This window comes from Amaranthus tricolor, chromosome 1 (assembly GCF_026212465.1).
Source record: "Amaranthus tricolor cultivar Red isolate AtriRed21 chromosome 1, ASM2621246v1, whole genome shotgun sequence".
NCBI lineage: Eukaryota > Viridiplantae > Streptophyta > Magnoliopsida > Caryophyllales > Amaranthaceae > Amaranthus > Amaranthus tricolor.
Genome location: NC_080047.1, coordinates 12,806,664 through 12,827,001, shown reverse-complemented (window position 1 = coordinate 12,827,001; position 20,338 = coordinate 12,806,664). Strand labels below are relative to the sequence as shown.

The 20,338-nt window shown below is 33.5% G+C and overlaps 1 protein-coding gene across 3 annotated transcripts in view; it reads left to right on the top strand.

The window, feature by feature from the left end:
• The window catches only part of LOC130799945 (uncharacterized), a 32,436-nt gene that overhangs the window by 890 nt on the left and 11,208 nt on the right, over nt 1–20,338 (top strand). For 2 of the 3 annotated variants that reach the window (XM_057663259.1, XM_057663251.1), the window contains exons 2-10: nt 2,261–2,428; nt 4,858–4,932; nt 12,185–12,263; nt 12,422–12,486; nt 12,616–12,705; nt 14,161–14,250; nt 14,400–14,486; nt 17,535–17,618; nt 19,730–19,849. In XM_057663259.1, coding sequence (XP_057519242.1) covers nt 2,261–2,428; nt 4,858–4,932; nt 12,185–12,263; nt 12,422–12,486; nt 12,616–12,705; nt 14,161–14,250; nt 14,400–14,486; nt 17,535–17,618; nt 19,730–19,849 — 858 coding nt within the window. The remainder of the gene's footprint in view (nt 1–2,260; nt 2,429–4,857; nt 4,933–12,184; nt 12,264–12,421; nt 12,487–12,615; nt 12,706–14,160; nt 14,251–14,399; nt 14,487–17,534; nt 17,619–19,729; nt 19,850–20,338) is intronic. The other variant, XM_057663267.1, reaches the window with a different exon arrangement.

Here is a 20,338-nt window from a genome sequence, read left to right as displayed (position 1 = left end):
AAGTGATGGCTTTAACTTTTAAGCAATTAGTGCTTGGAGATACAATTGTGACACCAACCACGGCTAAACTTAGAATTAGATCGAATTTTGGAGTATAATGCCTATTTTATTTCTCTCCCCTGACACATTCTTTGTTAAGATGGACTTAAACTTTGAAGCATTTTTCATATCCTAGAGAACAAGATATAAGTGGTGTTTGATTTGGCGGAAAATGCAATTGAACGTTGGTTTTCCTTTGTTTGGGTTGATGGATAATTGTTTGAGAGGAGTGGAAAATTGGTTTCTATCAATTTTATGAGGAAATTGATTAAATGGGGTGGAAAAGTATTTGCTCTCCTACTTCTTTCTAAAATATGCTAATATGGCTTTAACCAAAAAGTGGAAAAGTGGAAAGTAGTTTTCCTAGAAAATAACCTCAGCCATACAGCAATAGTGTTATTTTCGTTGATAGCTTTAATTTTGAACTTCGAAGTCATTAACAAACTCAACTTAAGAATTGTCAATGATTAATGTGGTAAGATTTCCTGATAACCTTAGGCCTTCTCATGAACAATTGATACAACTCCTGGCTGTCAAGGACCATGCCCATGTTCAAATCTGTCTATAGTCATGCGTGTTCAAACAAACTTAGTTGCATGGAAATGTATGTTGTAATGCATGCCATTTTATACTTCACATCACAAATCATCCTTGTTCGCTAGAAAAATATTCTTAGCCTCCATGTCTAATAGCATCAGAAACAAGGAGACACTTTTTTATATAGTTGACCAAGTTTGTCCTCTTAATGGAGATTGGAGGCTCCATTTGCTTAATATTTTATATGTATCAATCATTCATTAGAGTAGAACATAATGAGATTTTATCTTCTTTCTTTTAAGGAGCCATATTAATAGTGTTTTTCTTTTTTGGATTGATTTACCAATTAGTGCTTTCTTCTTTGTTCCGGTTACTTTATAGTTTGAGATTATAGTCTTTATTCTTTTGTCTTGTTAGGAAATCTGCATATGAGTAATGCTTTCATTTGGTTGATCAAATAGAAGACATGGAACTACACAGTTTTTTAAAATTATTGTAAATTTTAAAATGTTAAGAAAAAATTATCTTTCTGGTTAAAATCACAAAAAGAGTTCATAAAGTATTATGATCAACTTTTCAATTTAATCTTTAATAGCTTGGATCAAGAAAGTTAGGTAAATTGAACATAATTAATTTTAATATCTATCTATTGAACTAAATCGGAAAAAAATTATAGCACATTTTAAGCTGAAAATTTCCAAATTGGAAAAACCCAATCATGATAAATTGTTATTATAAAGAAATATTATGCTAGGTTACTCGGACATCTGTCTAGGTGTCCGACTTGGCTATTGTAAAATTTTTTTTTGATTCTTATTGAAGTGTCCAAGTGTCATACCCATGTATGAGTGTCATGGGTCAGACACAAGTACTTAAGGTAAAGTCAGTATGCAATACAAAGATATTATGGACTTTCCATTGAAGAGTGTTATAACTGATACATAATGAAAAATACTCCCTCCACTCCTGAAAATTTTCCCTATTTGACCAAGTTTTGGGTTTTCTTTTTTCGACAAATCGTATTAAGGTACAGTGTAATATCGTATAATAATTGTGAAGAATACTCCCTCCACGTTTTTTAAGTTTGCACCATTTAATCTGCTGGAAAGAACTCAAATTCTTATGATAAGCTGCTGGTGTGGACTGTGGAGACTGAGTGTCTTTTTCTGATGAACGTGTTTGGTGCGTTGTTGGTGTGAAGATAGGCTGCCTATTGGTTTGATATTTTGATCTGTCTACTTCCCTGAGTACTAGCTCTGTGTTTCCAATTGTGGTTGGGGGTTTATGTTTGGCACACCGCCCTAGAAGCAATATCTGATTAAAGCTTTTGTGGCACTTGGTCTTTTTGCTTTGTAAATGTGTGGATTAAATGGAAAGAAACTGTTGTACTTTTGAGTCATGAGTGGCATTATTTACTTAAAGATTTATGTATTCAGCTTCACTTGCTCTCTTGGGCACATGCTTATGAGGGTTTTTTAAATCGAAATTTCCTTTTCTGTTGCTCAAAGACTTTGGAGTTTGTATTGCTATATCTGTCTTCACTTTGTTTGTAAGAATACTTTTTATCCTGTTGTTTTAACATCCATCAATAATATTTTATTTAAAATATAAGGGCCGCATGGGCCTATTATTCTGTGACAGAAATTTACTAATAGTTTATTTATTGCTATTTGGTTCTGTACAGGTTCCTGCTAGGGCAGCTGCAGCAGCAGCTGTTGCTCGAGCTCTTGCAACTTTACCTCCTGATCAGAGGGAAAGTCTCTCATCAAGTTCCGAGGAGCTGAGTGCCATTTATGGAAGTAGGTCTAATGGTCCAGCAGTAGAGGAGTTAGAAGAAGAATTCTACAAAGAGGTTTGTTCTTGGTGCTTTTCAATAATCTGAGAGCAATCCTATGTAGCAGTATTCAACAAGTCTGTCAATATTTCACTGCTGCTTTTTTTTTTTTTTTTTTTTTTTTTTTTTTTTTTTTTTTGGTATTTGGACGTAATGTAAACGCTTAACTTTTTCTTTCAACTTCTTTATATTTTCTTTTTCTGTTCAATGAATCTCAATTGAACATAGATGCTTCTTAGGGAGTAACTGCTTTATTCCCATGTTTAATGGTAAAAGCAAGTATAGCTAGGCATTGTCCTCTTCACCTTATATAGGAAGCTTATTATTTAATTCTCTTTAGAATCACATTAAATTATATATCTCATCTTAATTTCTTAATACTTAATGTCAAATATCTTTGTATGTATATTAATAAAAATATGAAAAATTTGATATTCTGGAAATACACAATAACGAAAACATAACATGATATCACACTGGCCTTATTCTTTAATAACGAAGTGAAAAGTACGATCACAGTTCCGCAAGACTTAAGAGAATCAAAATAGTCAGAACATATATTTTTAGGCCAGACCTTAACAATCGACAACCTTATTTCAGGTGAAGAGAACATAGCCTAATTTACTCACTAATGAATTGATTCAAGGTTTATTAAGTTTTAAGATTCACCTTACATGAAAACACAATTACAATATCCGTTAAATTCACTGTAAAGGTGATTGAATTTGACATTTAATTCCATGAATCCCTGTGAAATCTTTCATGGGTCACTCTCAAATCAATTAAAAAATCAAAATTGAAAAGCAAAATAATAGTCACTAAAAAGCTCTATTTGCTAGATAGTGGTATTTCTAAGCCTTAGAATCCAACTATTTTTTGTTAGTGAAAAACCATTTAAAAGGAGGCATTATTCTCATAGTGACCTGTGATGGGTGAAAGGAGGCTAGGTTGCAATCAAAGATCACAACTTTATATGCAAAGAGTCCCAAGAACAATGGTTGGATGCTTCTTGGTGGAATAATTAAATTCTAATCAATTAACTAACAAGGAATGATAAGTAACTAATGCAATGATAACAAAAGACCCGATACTTAATGAGGTCAACCCAACTAGGGCTACGTCCTCCTTAGTGGTGGCCAGCTTTGAGTGATTGTAGAGATATGAATGGAGTTCAATGAAGAACTCATACAAAGATTACACTTAGAAAGAGAGAGAGAAGAAGAAGAAGGGTGTGGGTATAGGTTTAGGGTTAGAATAGAATCATTCAAGACTTAGTGGAATCCCCTTTATATACTATGGGCATAATACAAAGTATTGAAGACCAACATGTCACAAAGTGACGTGCAAGAGGGTGCTTGCTCGAGCTGCCCTCCAACTCATTTGAGCGCACCCCTGCTCCAACAAACACCCCTTGCTGTACCTCAAAGTTTGACGCACCTAGTACATTCTCATGCATACGTCAATTTGTACTACTTGTACCCTCATGGAATCTTCTAGTCTTCCACTCAATCATGCAAAGTCCATTTTATCCTTGCCATTAGTTGCTTAATCCCACTTGAGCAATGTTGTTATACCATGGTGCACTCAAGTCACACCATTCTCCAACAATGGGAGAAACTGTAACCAAGTACTCGTCAGTTTTTGTTCGTCTTCTTGTAGCCTCCTACGATTTTCATTAATATTTCAGAAAGACTCTACTTAAATGCCTAATCTCTGTAACTGCATTTTTGATAACAAAACTTGTCGAACATATTAAGAATTCAGTTATGTATTGATCGGGGACCTAATCAACATCTAATTAAAAATAATGAAGGGGGGTTGTGAAAAGATGAGATATAGTTAACTTATGATTGATGGTATGTTCTTCACTTTGTTGCGGCTTTGAGAATTTTTCTTTCATTGAAGGGTGATAATTCGCCAAAAACAAAACCTTCCACACTAATATGGCCTGTAGCCTATAGTGTGTAGTGCAGAATATCGTATCATGATCCTGCTGTAAAGGTTTTTTTAGCTTACCGCAAAGGCCAAAAAGCTGCAAAATTATCTGCATTGACCAAGTTAGCCATTTTGCGACCATTACCGCTATCAAAATCACATATTTGCATAATGAACATTAGATTGTAGTCCCTCATACTTAAAATTAATGTTATTTCAAAAAATTTGACTATATGGTCCTCTTAGGGTGTTGGTTTTGATGAAAAGTAATTCAATCTAAAAATCTTCTGCTTTAAGTGCCAGAAGGATGATTTGTTTACAAGAAATTCCATGTCTTCACTACATATTATGTGAAAACACTATTACTAAAAAGTTTATGTATTGCCTTTCTTTTGTGAAAGCAACTGTATACTATGTATAGTATCTGGTGAATGCTTTTTATTTCATTGTAGATCTATATGCTCAAATGCTATTCAACATTTTGTGATGTTATTGTGATATTCTGTCAGCAGGATTTTGATCCAGTTATGTATGTTCTGGAGCATATTCCATCAGACGAAGATGAGTTGGAATATTATGAAAACAAGGTTGGATTTTGTTCCCTTCTTGATGTTCTTAATTTTTCACTAAAGCATTAAGGATGTTCAATATTAGGTTTTGTTTTGTAATACCGCACCTGACACTTTAGGGTAATGAGTCTCATAAGGAGTGGTCCATTTTTGCTTCTCATATAAAAGGTTTAAAATGGGATCTGATATAAAGAGAAGTGCTGCAGCGCCTGATCTTTTTCAGATATGAGGCGTCTGACTTCTGAGTGTATTAGGCAATAGGATCTTATGTAGTTCATTTCAAACAAATTTCTCCGCTCTTTAATTAAAAGCCCTAAATGTATAGGGCACATGCTTGGGCGGACAGGCCATTGTGGTTCTCGTTAGATGCTTGCAACTTCTGTAGAAATTATTTTTTTTGCGAAGCAGTGTATATAAACTGACAGCTGATAGTAGAGTGCAGAATTAGAGGGCAAGTTCACTAGTTAGCCACAAACTGAACATAGTTACAACTCACAAGTTAACCCAATTCCTTTGAGTCTTTCAAACTGTTTAACTTCTGAAAGCCCCAGCTGCCTCGGCCCCTAATGTAGCTAAGAAGGTTACTATATTGCATGATGTAGAAACCAGTGTTACCTAAATCGCGAATCCCACAGCCAATCACAAACTTAGACCAGCAAATTGCGATCAACTTTTGTTTACTTTTGGCACATTTTGGGTTAATTGGGAATTCAAAAAGTGATATAGGTTAACTGTTTGAAGCTTCCGATACCTGAGTGTTCTTCTTTTCATACCACTTTATTGCCATTTTTGTATTGTGTCAAGCACGAACTTCTGCTTTCTCCCTCCAAAATCTGCAAAAAAACTAATGTATTTATTAGACACACTCAAGTTTCAATATGCTATCCAAACAGCTGTGTCTAAATATATACAGCCACCTACAAACTAATTTCATATGAATTAACTAAACTCAGCCTACATTTTAGAACATATATTCTGTGTTGTCTTCCCTAGAACCAACAGCTAAAATGTTGCTGTCTTCTTACATGGAAAAATCTTTGCCTTCCAGATGGAGTTTGCTAGTGGGAAAGTTGGATTTTAGGAATATATAATGCAAATAAAAATTACAAAGTACAAACAATTTAAAACTTGTATTCCCCTTGTGATGGCTATGGACTTCTTCTATGATCACTGCATCACTCGGAAACTCGATATATATAGTAGGCGTATGAGAACTTTCCTTTTGTGTAATTTCCCCCACAAGGTACTTGGGTTTTGGTTGTAAAATTCACAAAGAGATACAAACTGCTACACCACCCTCTTAGTACATGGAGAATGGAAAGAAACAACAATGTATTTATGTAGAACTCAACTTAACAAGATGTATGAAGAGTTTATAAATCTCTCTATACACTTCATGTAAGCTAGAGAAGAACAAGAATAGAGAATTCTTAAGAGGAAAATCAGAAAAATCCTTAGGGTCTTTTTTTCTTTTACATGCCACTTATTTATAAAAAGGAGCATCATATATCCATGCAAAATTGATTGTGCAACTGATATAAAATCACTTTCTAATCATTAAAGAGTAGTTACTAATCATTATGAATGGTTAAATTAAACCAACTAAACCTCCGCAAAACGGCCAAATACCAAAACCGCAAAGAAGCAAGACAGAAGACAAGCGACGAGTCGCTGCTCCCTGGCAACGACTCGTCGCCCAAAACGCCGACTCAGTACTTCCCAAAAAGCTGCGTTGACTTTTTGTTCTGTCTCAAATTTGAGACTCCAGAGAACACGCGACGACTTGTCACCTATAACCCACGAGTCGACCTTTTCTTCTGACCTTGAAATTGCGATTTCCTTTTTGGCTTTTTTTTGGGCTTTTATATTATTGCATATATGTCCCACTACTATTTGTAGTTCAAGATATGAAGATATATATTACTTAGGACCTATATACTCTAAATGCTCAACAAATTTCGATGGAATGGAATTAGTCAATGGTTATGACTTAACAAGAAAAATCTCTATAGAATTCTGAATCCGCACACTGTAATGCTTCACTTCTTTAGCTGTATATAAAAGAAGAAACAGAAAAACTAAAAAGTAAGCACTTTCATCTCCTTGACATAGGATGGTCTCCATAAATGTAAATCTGAATTCTAAGTACCTTCCATGGATAATGAACTATGAAGACACTAGAGCACTATGCAGAGAAAGTGAGAAACATACTGAATAGACATGGAAAAAGAAAGAAGATGAGATGTAAAATTGGAGGGTTCATGCGAAATGATTTTGGAGAACAATCATGTTTTCCAGTGGCTACTTGAACATGCCTCCATTTTGACAAAACCCATATTTTCTTTTAAAGCATTGCACCACAATGATGGAAATTCGCAAAATAATTACTTTTTCTTTTTATGAAAAATGTCAAAGCAGCTTCTCTTTTGCCTCTTCAAAACCTGTTGGGTCTGAATTCGATTTTGACTTTCATTCTTGAACTCGTCTATAAAATCTGTAACAGAGAGTGGACCTTCTTTAGTGATCAAAATAGATGACTAGAGCAGTATAGTATCCTCTACATATTGTAAATGTGACATTGGAATTTCCACTCTTTACCACCTTGAACCTTCAATTACCCCTGTGACATACTCCCATGAACATGACTGATGGAGAAAATGGAAAGGGAGACTAAACAGAACCTTGTCTCTAGTTGAAGAAAACCACTACGTAGGATAAACATTTACCATGACAGCCAAATAAGAATAAAATGCTCAATCCCAATTTGTTAATTCAATGTCTCTACCAATCAAGAAACCTCTTTCTCCTCATTATATGCCCTATTCATACAACAAACCTTGAAAAGGTTTGTAACGTGCTTCATCCAAAATTTTATTTGTGTCAATTGACGAAAGTCACTTCCAAAATTTGTTTCTGCAAAAGCACATTGTGATTTTGTATTGACATGTGGGAGTCTCATCTTCTTTATGTCTCATCTTCAACTTAGAATTGATCTCATCTCTAGTTCATGCACTCATATGATGTCATGAGTGAACAACATGCAACTTCTTTTTGATTAGGTCTTGTTATCTCAAATAAGATGCATTTGGAATATCGCATAATATTTGGGTCCAACTCCATTAGGTCTTAAAGCATTAAGAAAGTCGTTGGTCGCTCCTCTACGTGTTTTAACTTTGGTTTGTACTTCCACAACACATATCTTGGACTATATTGATATACTTCTTACCTTGCCATAATCCCCCAAAATACTTCCATTGGTATTTTGTCATATTCTCTTCCTAAATAACATATATGAAAATGAATTTTCTTTACCCCTGTAGTACTCTATTAATGTCCATTGTCAATTGGGCTCATAGTTTTAGAATCCTGATTATGTTCTACAAATCTACGATCCTACGATCCAAAAATAGGCGACTAATCTGAATTGTAGGTAGGATCTTAATGTGGTAGAATCGTGCGATCCTACTTAGTTAAGGTGTTTAGGTGGTAGGATCATAACGCGATTCTACGATACTACGATCTAATGATCCGATCCTACAAGGGTAGGGTTAATCATAAAATATTTTCATGTAATCCAGATTTCACTTATATATTTAATATAATTATATCAATATACCTTTATAAAATTCATGTTTTTCATTTTGCAGTTTAAAAATGATTATTAAATGTATTCTTTTTCAAATCTTGATAGATGAAGTGTAATAAACTTTTACTTACTCCTTAAATCTTAAAAAAAATAACAAATATAATTGATAATCAGTAATCCAAAGCACATTAATGCATATTTGTAGGATCACACAATGCTATGATCCGATTCTACCGATTTCGATTCTACCCCCTCAATGATCCTACCCCTTCAACAATTTTAGGTAGAATCCCGATCCTGATAACTTTTTGGGCTAATATTTATGGTTCTTTTGTTTTGATTATTAATGATTATATTAAAATGACTCGTTGAATCAATTGCACTTCTTTTTAATGTGAATTGCAAATGATGTTTTTTTTTTTATCAAGAGTCAATTCGAAACAAACTCTTTGTTATCACTAATAAGGGTAAGGTTGCATACATCTAACCCCCAAACCTCACCTATATGGGAGCCATTTAATATTATTGGGGTAATGAAATGTTACTGTAGTTAGGGGTGTTCATTAGCGGGTAACCGGCATTTCGGGTACCTAAAAAGACGGGTACCCGGTTAGACGCGTACCTTTTTAAACGGCTCGTGTCCCGATTCAATTACTGCTGGTACCTGGATTTCGAGTACCTGCTAAAGTTTAATATATATATATATATATATATATACATATATATATATATATATATATATATATACATATATATATACATATATATATATATATATACATATATATATATATATACACACACACATATATAGGGTCAAGTTCCAGTGAGAACCAAGCTTATATGAGAACCAATCTCTCCGATAAAAATGTGTTAATTTTAAACAAAAAAGGTGTTACTTTTGAACAAAAAAATATTACTTTTGTTTTTAAAAAAATCTGGTACTTTATAGCAAAAAAGTGTTACTTTCAGAAAAAAATACAAATACAATGTAACACATTTTTTTCAAAATGTAACACCTTTTTATGTTGAAAGTAACACCTTATTATGAGTTTTTTGCAGAATTTTTTTCTTAAAGTAACACTTTTTTGCCTAAAAGTATCATCTTTTTTCTCAAAAAAAAGTAACACTTTTTGGCCTAAAGGTAACACCATTTTAGTAAAAATGTAACACTTTTTTATCAGGCAGATTGGTTCTTACAGTTCTCATATAAAGATGGTTCTCACTTGAACTTCTTCATATATATATATATATATATATATATATATATATATATATATATATATAGATATCATTGTTACCTGGAACGACATTTGGTTGGGAACGGGGAACGGGAACACGGAACGCAACCTAGATTGATTTGGGAACGGTTGGATACGAGATATATTATGTATAAAATGTATAATCGAAAATAAAATTAAATTAAAATGATTTTTTTGCTTTAAGAAATTATTTTCAAGTGGAATTCTTTTAGATTTCTAGGTTTCATCTCATTTTTTTATCCCTTCTTTAATTCTTCTGCACCGGGACGTCACCTTTAGTGATACGGGTCGTGTTTCGTGGTGATTGGGGACAGACGTTCTCGGATCGCAGAATGTGGCTACGTTCCATGTAACTATATATATATATATATATATATATATATATATATATATATATATATATATATATATATATATATATATATATATATATATATATATATATATATATATATGGTCAAGTTCCAGTGAGAACCAAACTTATATGAGAATCGTAAGAACCAATCTCTCTGATAAAAATGTGTTACTTTTTCATAGAAAAGGTGTTACTTTTGCACAAGAAAATGTTACTTTTGTTTTTAAAAAAATCTGGTACTTTTTATTAAAAAAGTGTTACTTTCAGAAAAAAATATAAATACAAAGTAACACGTTTTTTCGAAAAGTAACATCTTTTTCTGATTTCTTATCAGAATTTTTCTCTTAAATTAACACTTATTTGTCTAAAAGTATCATCTTTTTTTTTTTCAAAAAAATAACACTTTTTTGTTTAAAAGTAACACCTATTTATTAAAAAGTAACACATTTTTGTCAGACAAATTGGTTCTCATATAAGGATGGTTTTCACCTGAACTTCTTCATATATATATATATATATATATGATGATAATGTGACATGATTTTACGCTTTGAATTCAAAATAAATGAAATAGTAAACAAAATCTTGAATATTATAGAGCATTTTTAAGAAAGATTGATATTAAATGAAATAACAAAATTTTCATAATAATAGTAGCGTAGGTTATAACGGGCTGAGTTCTATCAGGTCTCTTGTTCGGATGAAAATTGCATAGATCATAAATGGCAACTAAAGAATTAAACCAAGTTTATCAATATAATACTGAGTAGTAGAAAGCAATAGACAGCACATCATGCATTTAAACAATAGGAAACAGAGTGCACTTGTTTTCATTTTAGTAAATTCGTTTTGTTTGAAAGAGACTACCTTTTAAAAATCCTAAAACCTAATCTTTTTTATTTAAGTGGGTCATCGTGTACCCGCTAAAATTTAATATCGGTCCATGACCGACCTGCATGTTGCAATTTTTTTTGAAATTGACCCGTCATTTATGTTGCAGGTCAGGGGTGGGTTGGGCGGGTCAAGTTTTTTTGAACAACCTTAGTTGTAGTAGTACTCTATTTATTGTGCATCACATGAATAAAACCAAATCGTTTTTCGGAAATGATGGTGCATCTTTTCTTTATTACAATTCCTATAGCTTCGTGTCGCTCATAAGCTTAATTCTTTTTGTAAATAGGTACTATAGAGCTTATCTTCTAGTCTTTTGGAATCTAGTTTTTTCTCTGTATCTTGTTAAAGTCGTTGGTTAACCAATTTAATCCCATATATTGTATATTTACAATCCCCAATAAGAATTAGGAATATCGTCAGCTTTTTTTGGCTTCATTTTTATCAAAGCATCTTCCGCATCTACTCTCTTAAAGTTCTTGGTCTCTTCTTCAGTTCCTTCATCAAGATGTCTCTAGTCTGCCATCTTGACACCTATTGATCAACTCGTCAAAGTACTTCTTCCATATATCCTTGATGTTTTCATCTAGGACAAGAATGTTCTATCATTTTTCCTTGACATGCTTTATCCTATTAAATAATTATTCTACACATATCACATCATTGGCATTGTTTTCTCTCTTTTGATAGTTATGACCTCTCGAGTTGACTATTTTGTTTCCAACATGCAAAAATGTTAATCTTACATTGTTCCATAACATCTACCAAGTCCAAGTGCTTTCCTGAAGGAGTTTCAACCTTTTAAATTCCAATCTTAGCTCAGATCCGATTCTTTTCCTTGGTGTATTATCCCTAATACAATTACCTTTACTCGTTTTTCATCACCTTGGAAAGTGTGGCGCAATGCTTTCAAGCGGCAAGTGTGACCTACCAACCCTTGCATACTTAATACTACACCCACGAGTGGGAGATACACTGAAGATGGTCCTACACTATTTTTTTTACTTGTTGTACTTTTGTATCACAATTAATCCCATATTGTTAGGATTGTTGTACTTTTGTATCATAAAATTAAAGAATATGCTTCTTCATTGGAGCCACCTAAAGGTAATATTTGAAGAGTTTGGTTTTGCTAAGCTTGCCTTCTTTACTTAATTAGTTTCAACTCCTTTTCAGGCAACTGTAAGACTAGCCCAGCTGGAGAAGATATCTGCACATTTATCTCGCCATGTCATGGAGCATCATGAAGAAATGGGTATGTCTTTTAATTTTTAAAAATTATGTTTGCATTTGATTGAGTTTCTTTTCGATCAAGGTAAGCTGAAAATTCAAAAATATATCTTGCTGAGGATTTGATTTGTTATTTTATCAACTAAAATGGTCAAAATGAATCTGAAACTTTTTCGTTCTCAGTTAGGGGTATGCAATTGGTAAGAGAACTGGAGAGGGACTTGAAGGTCGCCACTGTTATTTGCATGGTATGCATTTATATGCATGCTGAAGCTTCTTTTGCTATGAATACTAGCGTGTTAGTTACCATCCTATTTTTGACTTAAGCATGTTTCATAATGACCATGCTCTATAAGAAACATTTTTGCCATTTGCAGAATGGGAGGAGGCATCTTTCGTCTTCTATGCATGAGGTCTCTAGGGATCTCATTGTAACAACAAGTTCAAGAAAGAAACAAGCTCTCTTGGTATTGGCCTATGACCTTTTATTCATGTCATATTGTTTGAACTCTGTAATGTGCCCATATGATTAGATAGGTTTCCTGTTTATAATTTATGGTCCGCTTATCAGTGTTAGAGTTGCATTTGAACACTTCCAATGGAGAAAAAAAAGAACAGATGGGTGGTGGACTCTTGCATTATGATTTTTGACTGATGAAACCCTTGAACCCTAATTTTTCTAGTACTTTTGTATGGAAAAAGGAGAAGCAACCAAAGGGTATGGGTAAACCCGGCAAGTTTGCATCTGCATGATTCTATAGCCTCATGATTTATTTATTTGGTTACATTTCTTTTTGGCATGAGAGTCATGTAACTGTCTTAGGGGCATACTATACTCTTTTCATGCTCCGTTTGTTCAAGGTTAATACTCCTGGACTCTGGGGATCCTATTATTCAGTTCCTCTAGTCTCAAAATTACTTTCACAGACACATACTATTATTAGTTGTTTTCTGTACAGTTGTCTAATTCGCTAATTTAGTAATGGTTGTGGTTGGTTTCACAAAGAATTGTTTGAAGGTTGAACGCACTGTGGAAAACTAAAATACTCCTAATGTTAAGAGCTTTTTGTAATTTGTGCCATATCCTTAGTTATGAGGGGTTGGGACTGGAGGACAATGTCAGAAACCAGCATCAAGTATAAATAAAAGAATGGAGCTATTCTGTCTCTTAAGATCAATGTTGCAGAATTGCTTTATAGTTTTGTTTAGATTATTTTGTATAATTCAATCGTATATCTTAATACTCTTCCGCTCAACACCAAATTTGTGGAAATGTGGTCTTGTACAATGATCCATATAATGTATCCTACTATTTTGCTTCTCCTGGTAAGGGAGAGCTATCTGTTGTATCTAAAAATTTGGGGCAACATATCAAATTTAGTTAAAGAAGCATTTTAAATTTCAAATTGTAAAAACATCAATTTAAATATGCAAATATTTCTCTAGTAAAGGATTTTAGCCAACATCTTTAAGTACAAAATTCTTACAACACCAAATAAATTATTTAGATTTGATTCTTTTAATAAAGAATTTTAATGAAAGTGGGTGGGTGATTTTTGAGGAAGTTTAGACTTAAAAAATGCAGTATGGTACTTGAGAATGAGTAGAGGCAAAATTTTCAACTGCATGTCTATAGTCAAACAATAGTTAGTTTTTTTTCTTGCTAGTTATTGAGCTGATACATGCACGGTTTTTTAATTCTTTTATTAAAATTGTAGCCATAGACTTCTTCATACAATGGCTAAATGAAAGCCTTGGCATGCAGCTCTAAGTTTTGACATGAAGTTGCTTTAAAAATTATAATACCCTATATTTCTGGGGTCTTGGGCTTCATTCTACAAGAATATATTGAGATTGGTTTTCTCATGTTGAATAGGATTTCTTGCATACTCTAACTTTTGTATGTTTGAACTATTTTTTAGGATATGCTCCCGATATTGACTGAATTATGTCATGCCCAGATCATGCGTAAAGAGCTTGAAATACTTGTCGAGGAAGGCAACTTCTGCAAGGTTTTTTTTCTCTCTATTTAAAAAGATAGATGCACTGCTATTCCTGAGATGTATTTGGTCCATTTCTCCTTTATATTTTGCATCTACATTTTAATTTACAAGGGTCTATGGTCTATGTCACTTCTCACTGAATGCTTCACTAACTGCAGGCTTTCCAAGTACTTTCCGAATATTTGCAACATCTAGATACTCACTCAGAGCTTTCAGCTGTACAAGAAATGGGCCGCAATGTCGAGGTTACTATTAATTCATTTTGGTAGATTCTTTTGCATGTCGGTGACTGTGCATGTTTTGGTTTGTTGTGTTATTAAAAGCCTTCATATGATTGATGTATTAAATGCTTATTTGTTGTTTATATGGAATTTTCCTTTCTGGAACAATTTTTATGTGCCTCGTGAGTTATTGTTTTGATAAAGAAAAAGTTACTAAGTGAAAGGCATTGATACAAAGCAAGGAATCCCACTGCAACAAGATCTAATTACAATGAAATCTCCTGATTGTTTTACATAAATCATTAATAGAAAAGTTCTCAAACAAACCATTGGTTTTAACCCATAGGGTTGCTAAATATTTAACCTTCTCCCAAGCTTCTTATCCAAGAAAATGACCCTTGGACAAAGCCAACAAGGGATCTCCTTCAGATAAAATTTTGTGGCTTTGGAAAGAATGCATCAAAGTGTTGGGCTTTAAAAAAGGATCATAGTAGGATGATGGGGCAGTGGAAGTGCAAATGCTTCGACAGATGAGTGGGCAAACCTTGAGGGATAAAACTCGAAACGAAGTTATAAAAAGGGTTCAGGATTTGCAAATATTGAGGAAAAGATTAAAACAAATCATTCAAGATGATTTGGGTATGTGCATAGACGGGGTATATGCGAATCAATGAGAAAGATAGAAAATTGGACCTTGGGGGACTTATAAAGAGAACGAGGACGACTGAAGATGACTTGGAGGGCAGGAGTGGAAAATAATATGAAGGATTTAGAGTCTAGACTTACATATTGAGATTTTAGAAAATCGAAATGAATGGAGAAGAAGAATCCATGTAGACGCCATTGAACTGATATATTGGTTCATGTAGGCGATCCTAATCTTTTGGGATTAAGACTCTGAGATTATTGTTGTTGCATTGTTGTAAGGTAAGCGAACTTTTGAATATTTAGGCCCGCAGGTAGGTTTTTAAAGGCAACTTGTACTACCAACTATCCATCTTCGGCCAAGTGCCGCTAATGTCCACCCAAACCCACAATTGTAACTAACCATCCACCTGGACCTCTCATTAAGAATCTTTGCATCTGACAGTGAAAATTTGCTCTGTGGTAACCAATCAAAGAATACTTTTTGGACACATTAGTATTTGAGGCGCACTACCAAATTGGTGTGCAAAACAAAAACCAATCATTTACAATGCTGTTCCCGTCTAAAATAATTTGTTAGATCAAGAAAATTTCCCGAATTACTAGTATCAAGTAAAAATCAATTGCATGAGAAAACTCAAATAACCAGGGTCTACTTCCTAGTACCCATTAAACATAAATTCAATCAGATGGATGAAAGAAGTTATGAACGTCAAATTTTGACTATGGGTCTTTAGAAAGTTATAGAGACGATGATCCATCTATGGTGAAATATTGTAGAGGGAAACATATATGACCGAGAAAATTGATGCAATAGTTGGATAAATTGTTTTGCACAATATTATGTTTTTATTTCATCAAGTTTATTTTTAGGAAGGTTTTTTAAAAATACCACTTTTGGGTTAAAGAATTTTAAAAATCCCACCTTTATATTAATATGTAAAAATCTTACTGTTGTGTCACTTATTTAATTAAGTACTTGAGATTACATTACCTTCAAAATCCTGTGTTTTATGTGATCCGACAATGATTTGGCAAAAAAGTGACATGGAAATGTTTTAGCAAAAAGTTTAAAAAGTAAAATTGAATAAATGTTTCTCCTCCACCAATATTCTGTAATGGAATGGATTTGAGTCCATTACAAGGTTATGGGACTTTGTCTCACATCGAACGTTTTTGTGTAGAATGAAAATGGCTTCATGTGGACAAAATGCAAACCCTTTAAGTTTATATTATGCCATTACATAAGTAAGAAAAGCATCCCAAAAATACAACCAGAATATACTCTCTTAATAAAGAGTTCCTGGAGAATGATTTAGAAGGTGAAGTTGACAACAAGATTTTGCTGGTTTTGCCAAAGGGTTCAATTTTAACTTGAGAAAAGTTGTTAATATTTAATAATTTTCTTCTATCATAAAATTGAATCTGATTTGAGGATAAACTTCATATGGAGTATTGTTGCACTTGTGACTATAAGACCGCATTTGAAGCTTTCTATTCTTCATTTGATTGGACCAACCATAGAAGCGTGAAACGCGGAATGCCCAATTGGTTTTTTTTACCGAACCTTGGAACGCAATCTGGGACGTCGGCGGTGGTGTTACCTTTTTTCGAGGACAGAATCAAAAGAAGAAAAGACAACGAGAAAGCAAAAAGGAAGAAAGCATACCTGGTTTTTGAAGCACCAATATTGTGTTTCAAAGTTCAAGCTTTTAATGATAAAGTAAATATTATAGAGGGATATAGGGAAACAGAGAAGAGAGAGGGAGAGAAATGAAGAGAAAAAGCTGAGTTAGGTGTTCATCTCTATTGTTGTGTTTGTGCAATGTACTAGTAATAAATAATTTTCCTACTTTACCCTCTTTTCTTGTAAATTAGTGTCTTGTAAATATGCGAGTCTATTTATTTTTTATATTTGAATATTTTTTTCTAAAAAAATTATATCCTTTTCCTTGTCCTTTTTTATTTTTCTTTTTTAGTTTAGGTCTAATAATTAAAATTAAGCATGAGCTGGCAATTGTCATTTCGTTTCCTATGTTTTTAAAACTCTAAATTAACGTTCTCATTTCCGTTTCTATTTCTCTTATCGTTCGATTTTCGTTTCGTGTAACATTGGGACCAACACATATCATTAGTTAATCTGATTTTTGGATGAAGGACTTAGTCTGATTTCTCGGTTAACGAATAACAAGAGGGGAGAGGGAGGGAGGGAGGGAGGGAGAGAGAGAGAGAGAGAGAGAGAGAGAGAGCTTTCTAGTCTTATTTCATTGGACCAAGAAATATCATTCATTATCTTACTTTTAGGTAACGGATTTACTTGTTAGTGTTTTTACATGTTATATTTTTCGTTATTAATTGTGTCTTTATTTTATACCCGTGGCTACTGACCAAGAGTGATTCACTATGCTTTTCTGCTTATGTTTTCAGGTTTGGCTGGGCAATACTCTTCAGAAGCTGGATTCCTTATTGTTACAAGTATGCCAGGTTTTCAAGGAGGAGAAATATGTGACAGTACGTTTATGTTCCCTATATTTTTAAATGATCAAGGGTGTCTTTATAGTGTTGTCATCTTATTCATGCTTCTGTTTTTCCATGTCATTTATGTTTGCTTTAGATTGAAACATAATCAACTGGCATAGCAGCTTGTGAGTTTTTACTTTCTTTATTAAATGCTACTCCCTCTTGTCCTTTGGGTTTGAAACACTTCATGGTCGCGTGTTTAAACTCAAAGAAACAAGGGAGTATCTTCAAACTATGAATGTAAGTAGAATGCTTTCTTTTTGTAAACAAACATAACTCATTGCTTTGCTGGTGATTTCTAGTGCTCTAGGTTACGACAATATATATTCTTAAATTATTGTCTATTTCTGATTGCCCCCTCTTCATCTACAATATGATAGCAAGGGTTAGGCTTCTTCTATAACATTTTTTTTCCAAGGGAAACACTTAGTTTTTGAAGGTGCAAGGTGCACCGGAGAGCTCCTTTATTGAGTCATAGTAAGATAGATCCTTGAAGCTCGCCCAAGGCATGGAGTTGAGGCACACTAGAGCTGTTAATCAAATATGAATGTGTGCGCCCGTGTGGTATGATTAAGACAAATATGTTTGTGTTAGTGTTAAAGAAATTACTAAATGTTACTAGCATACGAAGTAAAGCTAACAATGTGTAAGTGATTTTTCTTTTAACAAATGGAGTCTTATATATGGACACCAATTAAGCTGTATATTCTCTTCCCAAAATAATTTCTTTACGTAATCTATTCCTTTATCTACATTATTATGTATAGTAAAAATGAACTAGCTTGATTTTTGTGGGGGCTTGATCTTGTACACCATCAAATAGTTAAAAGAATTATCTCCCACATTTATGCAATCATCTTGTCTTAGAACTCTTCAAAGCTTCCTGGAGAATTTTTCCTTCACCTGGTTGAACCTCAAGACGATTAATAATAAACTGGTTTAAACTCAAGTGTCAAAAAAGAAGCATCTAAGGTCCTGAAAGAAGTGGTCCTCTGATTCTGGTCTTATTTTTTGATCGTATTTGCGGCCAACTTTAAATTTTCTCAAATTCATTGACTTCCTCTAGCTGATTGAAAAATGAAACACACTTTTAAAATAAGAGCATTGGGTTTCCACTTTTTCCGTGAATTGAAGTTAGTATCATAGACCTTCATCATGTTGTCATACCTTTGAATCATTATTTCTGTTAAGTTCCTAATAATATTCGCAGCAAATTGAGCAAGGAATAGATTGCTGCTTCTCTTCACTTGCTTACAGTATACATTGGGTGCCATTCCACTACTCCAACTCATCAACCACAGCTGCTGAAAGGAGCTAAAAATTGTTGGTGGTAACTTAGAGCTAATTTTAAAATATAAATAGCTTCGTTTGTTTCTATATAATTACAACAATAGCTTTTACACACAAATTCAGGAGGAAGAGAGATAATGACATAATTTGGGTTAAGTTGGAGGGGAGAGAAAAAAATGTGAGAGTAAAAGAAATCAGAGGGCTAGTAATACCCCAAAATGAAGTGCGTTGTAACTAATATGCATTTTCTTTTATAGGAAGTGTTACAACTTACAATTAAATAGAAATGGAGAACACCTTTTAGTAGATGTCTGATTTTGGTGACTTACAATGAGATTCTAGCACATTTCTTCATAGGGGCTGCTGATAATAGTAAGAGAAAGATAATTTCTTTCAAAAAAATAGAAGGTTCAAAGACCTTTGTTTCCATAATTGCTAGAGGACTTGAGAGCTCTTGGACTAGCGTTACACAAAAGTTATTGTTTCAGCTTTTATAGTTATTGATATTTCTTTCAAAAAAATAGAAGGTTCAAAGACCTTTGTTTCAAATCATTTACACAGTATAGGTATCTATATTTCATATGGTAGGCAGGGCAACATTGTGATGGTTAATCTTTGATAGTGTGACAGTGTCTAATTATATCTGTATGCTTTTTTTTTCGCTGTGGGGACTCTATCTTCTCTTGTGCATCATCCTTAAGCTCAATTTAAGTTCCCCCCCTTAAAATTTATATTTTTGTCTTTGATGTCGCTCACTATTCTAATGTTCTCCAATCTAATCATGTATTTTTTTTTTTCACAATCTTTTGTAGGTGGTTGATGCCTATGCATTAATTGGGGATGTTTCTGGCCTTGCTGAAAAGATACAGAGCTTTTTCATGCAGGAAGTTCTTTCCCAGACTCATTCTGCAGTGAAGTCTGCAGCTCAAGAGGTAATAATTGTTAGGGTAGGATTTTTTTATAGTTTTTTTCTTGATATTGGTGATGTCTGTTGGTCTTTGTCTGAATGAATTCAAACTACCTACCTGAGAGAACTACAGATTCCTGAAACCTCTCGTTGAAGTGTCGTTAGGTCCTGCAAAGATAGCTATATGTTATATTTTAGGCTTTTGTGTAATGTGAAGTCAAGATGAAATTTTGAAATCTTGTAACGTAGTAGGCCTCTTGTCAGCAAGTCTCTTGACTTGTCATAAGCTGGCTGTTCAGTAGACGAAGACTTGTAAAAAAGCTGGAGCAGAAGGAGTGAACAATATAATAACCTTATGCCTTTAGCAGATTTTCTTCATGTAATTTATCTGTTTACATATACTTTGGTGTTCCGATGTGAGAGTGCATGTTGTCGTGATTTTGAGGTTTTCAGATAGATCCTTATCTCTTCGCATTTATTTTCAGCTTTTTATCTTATTGAAGGGCATGTTTAT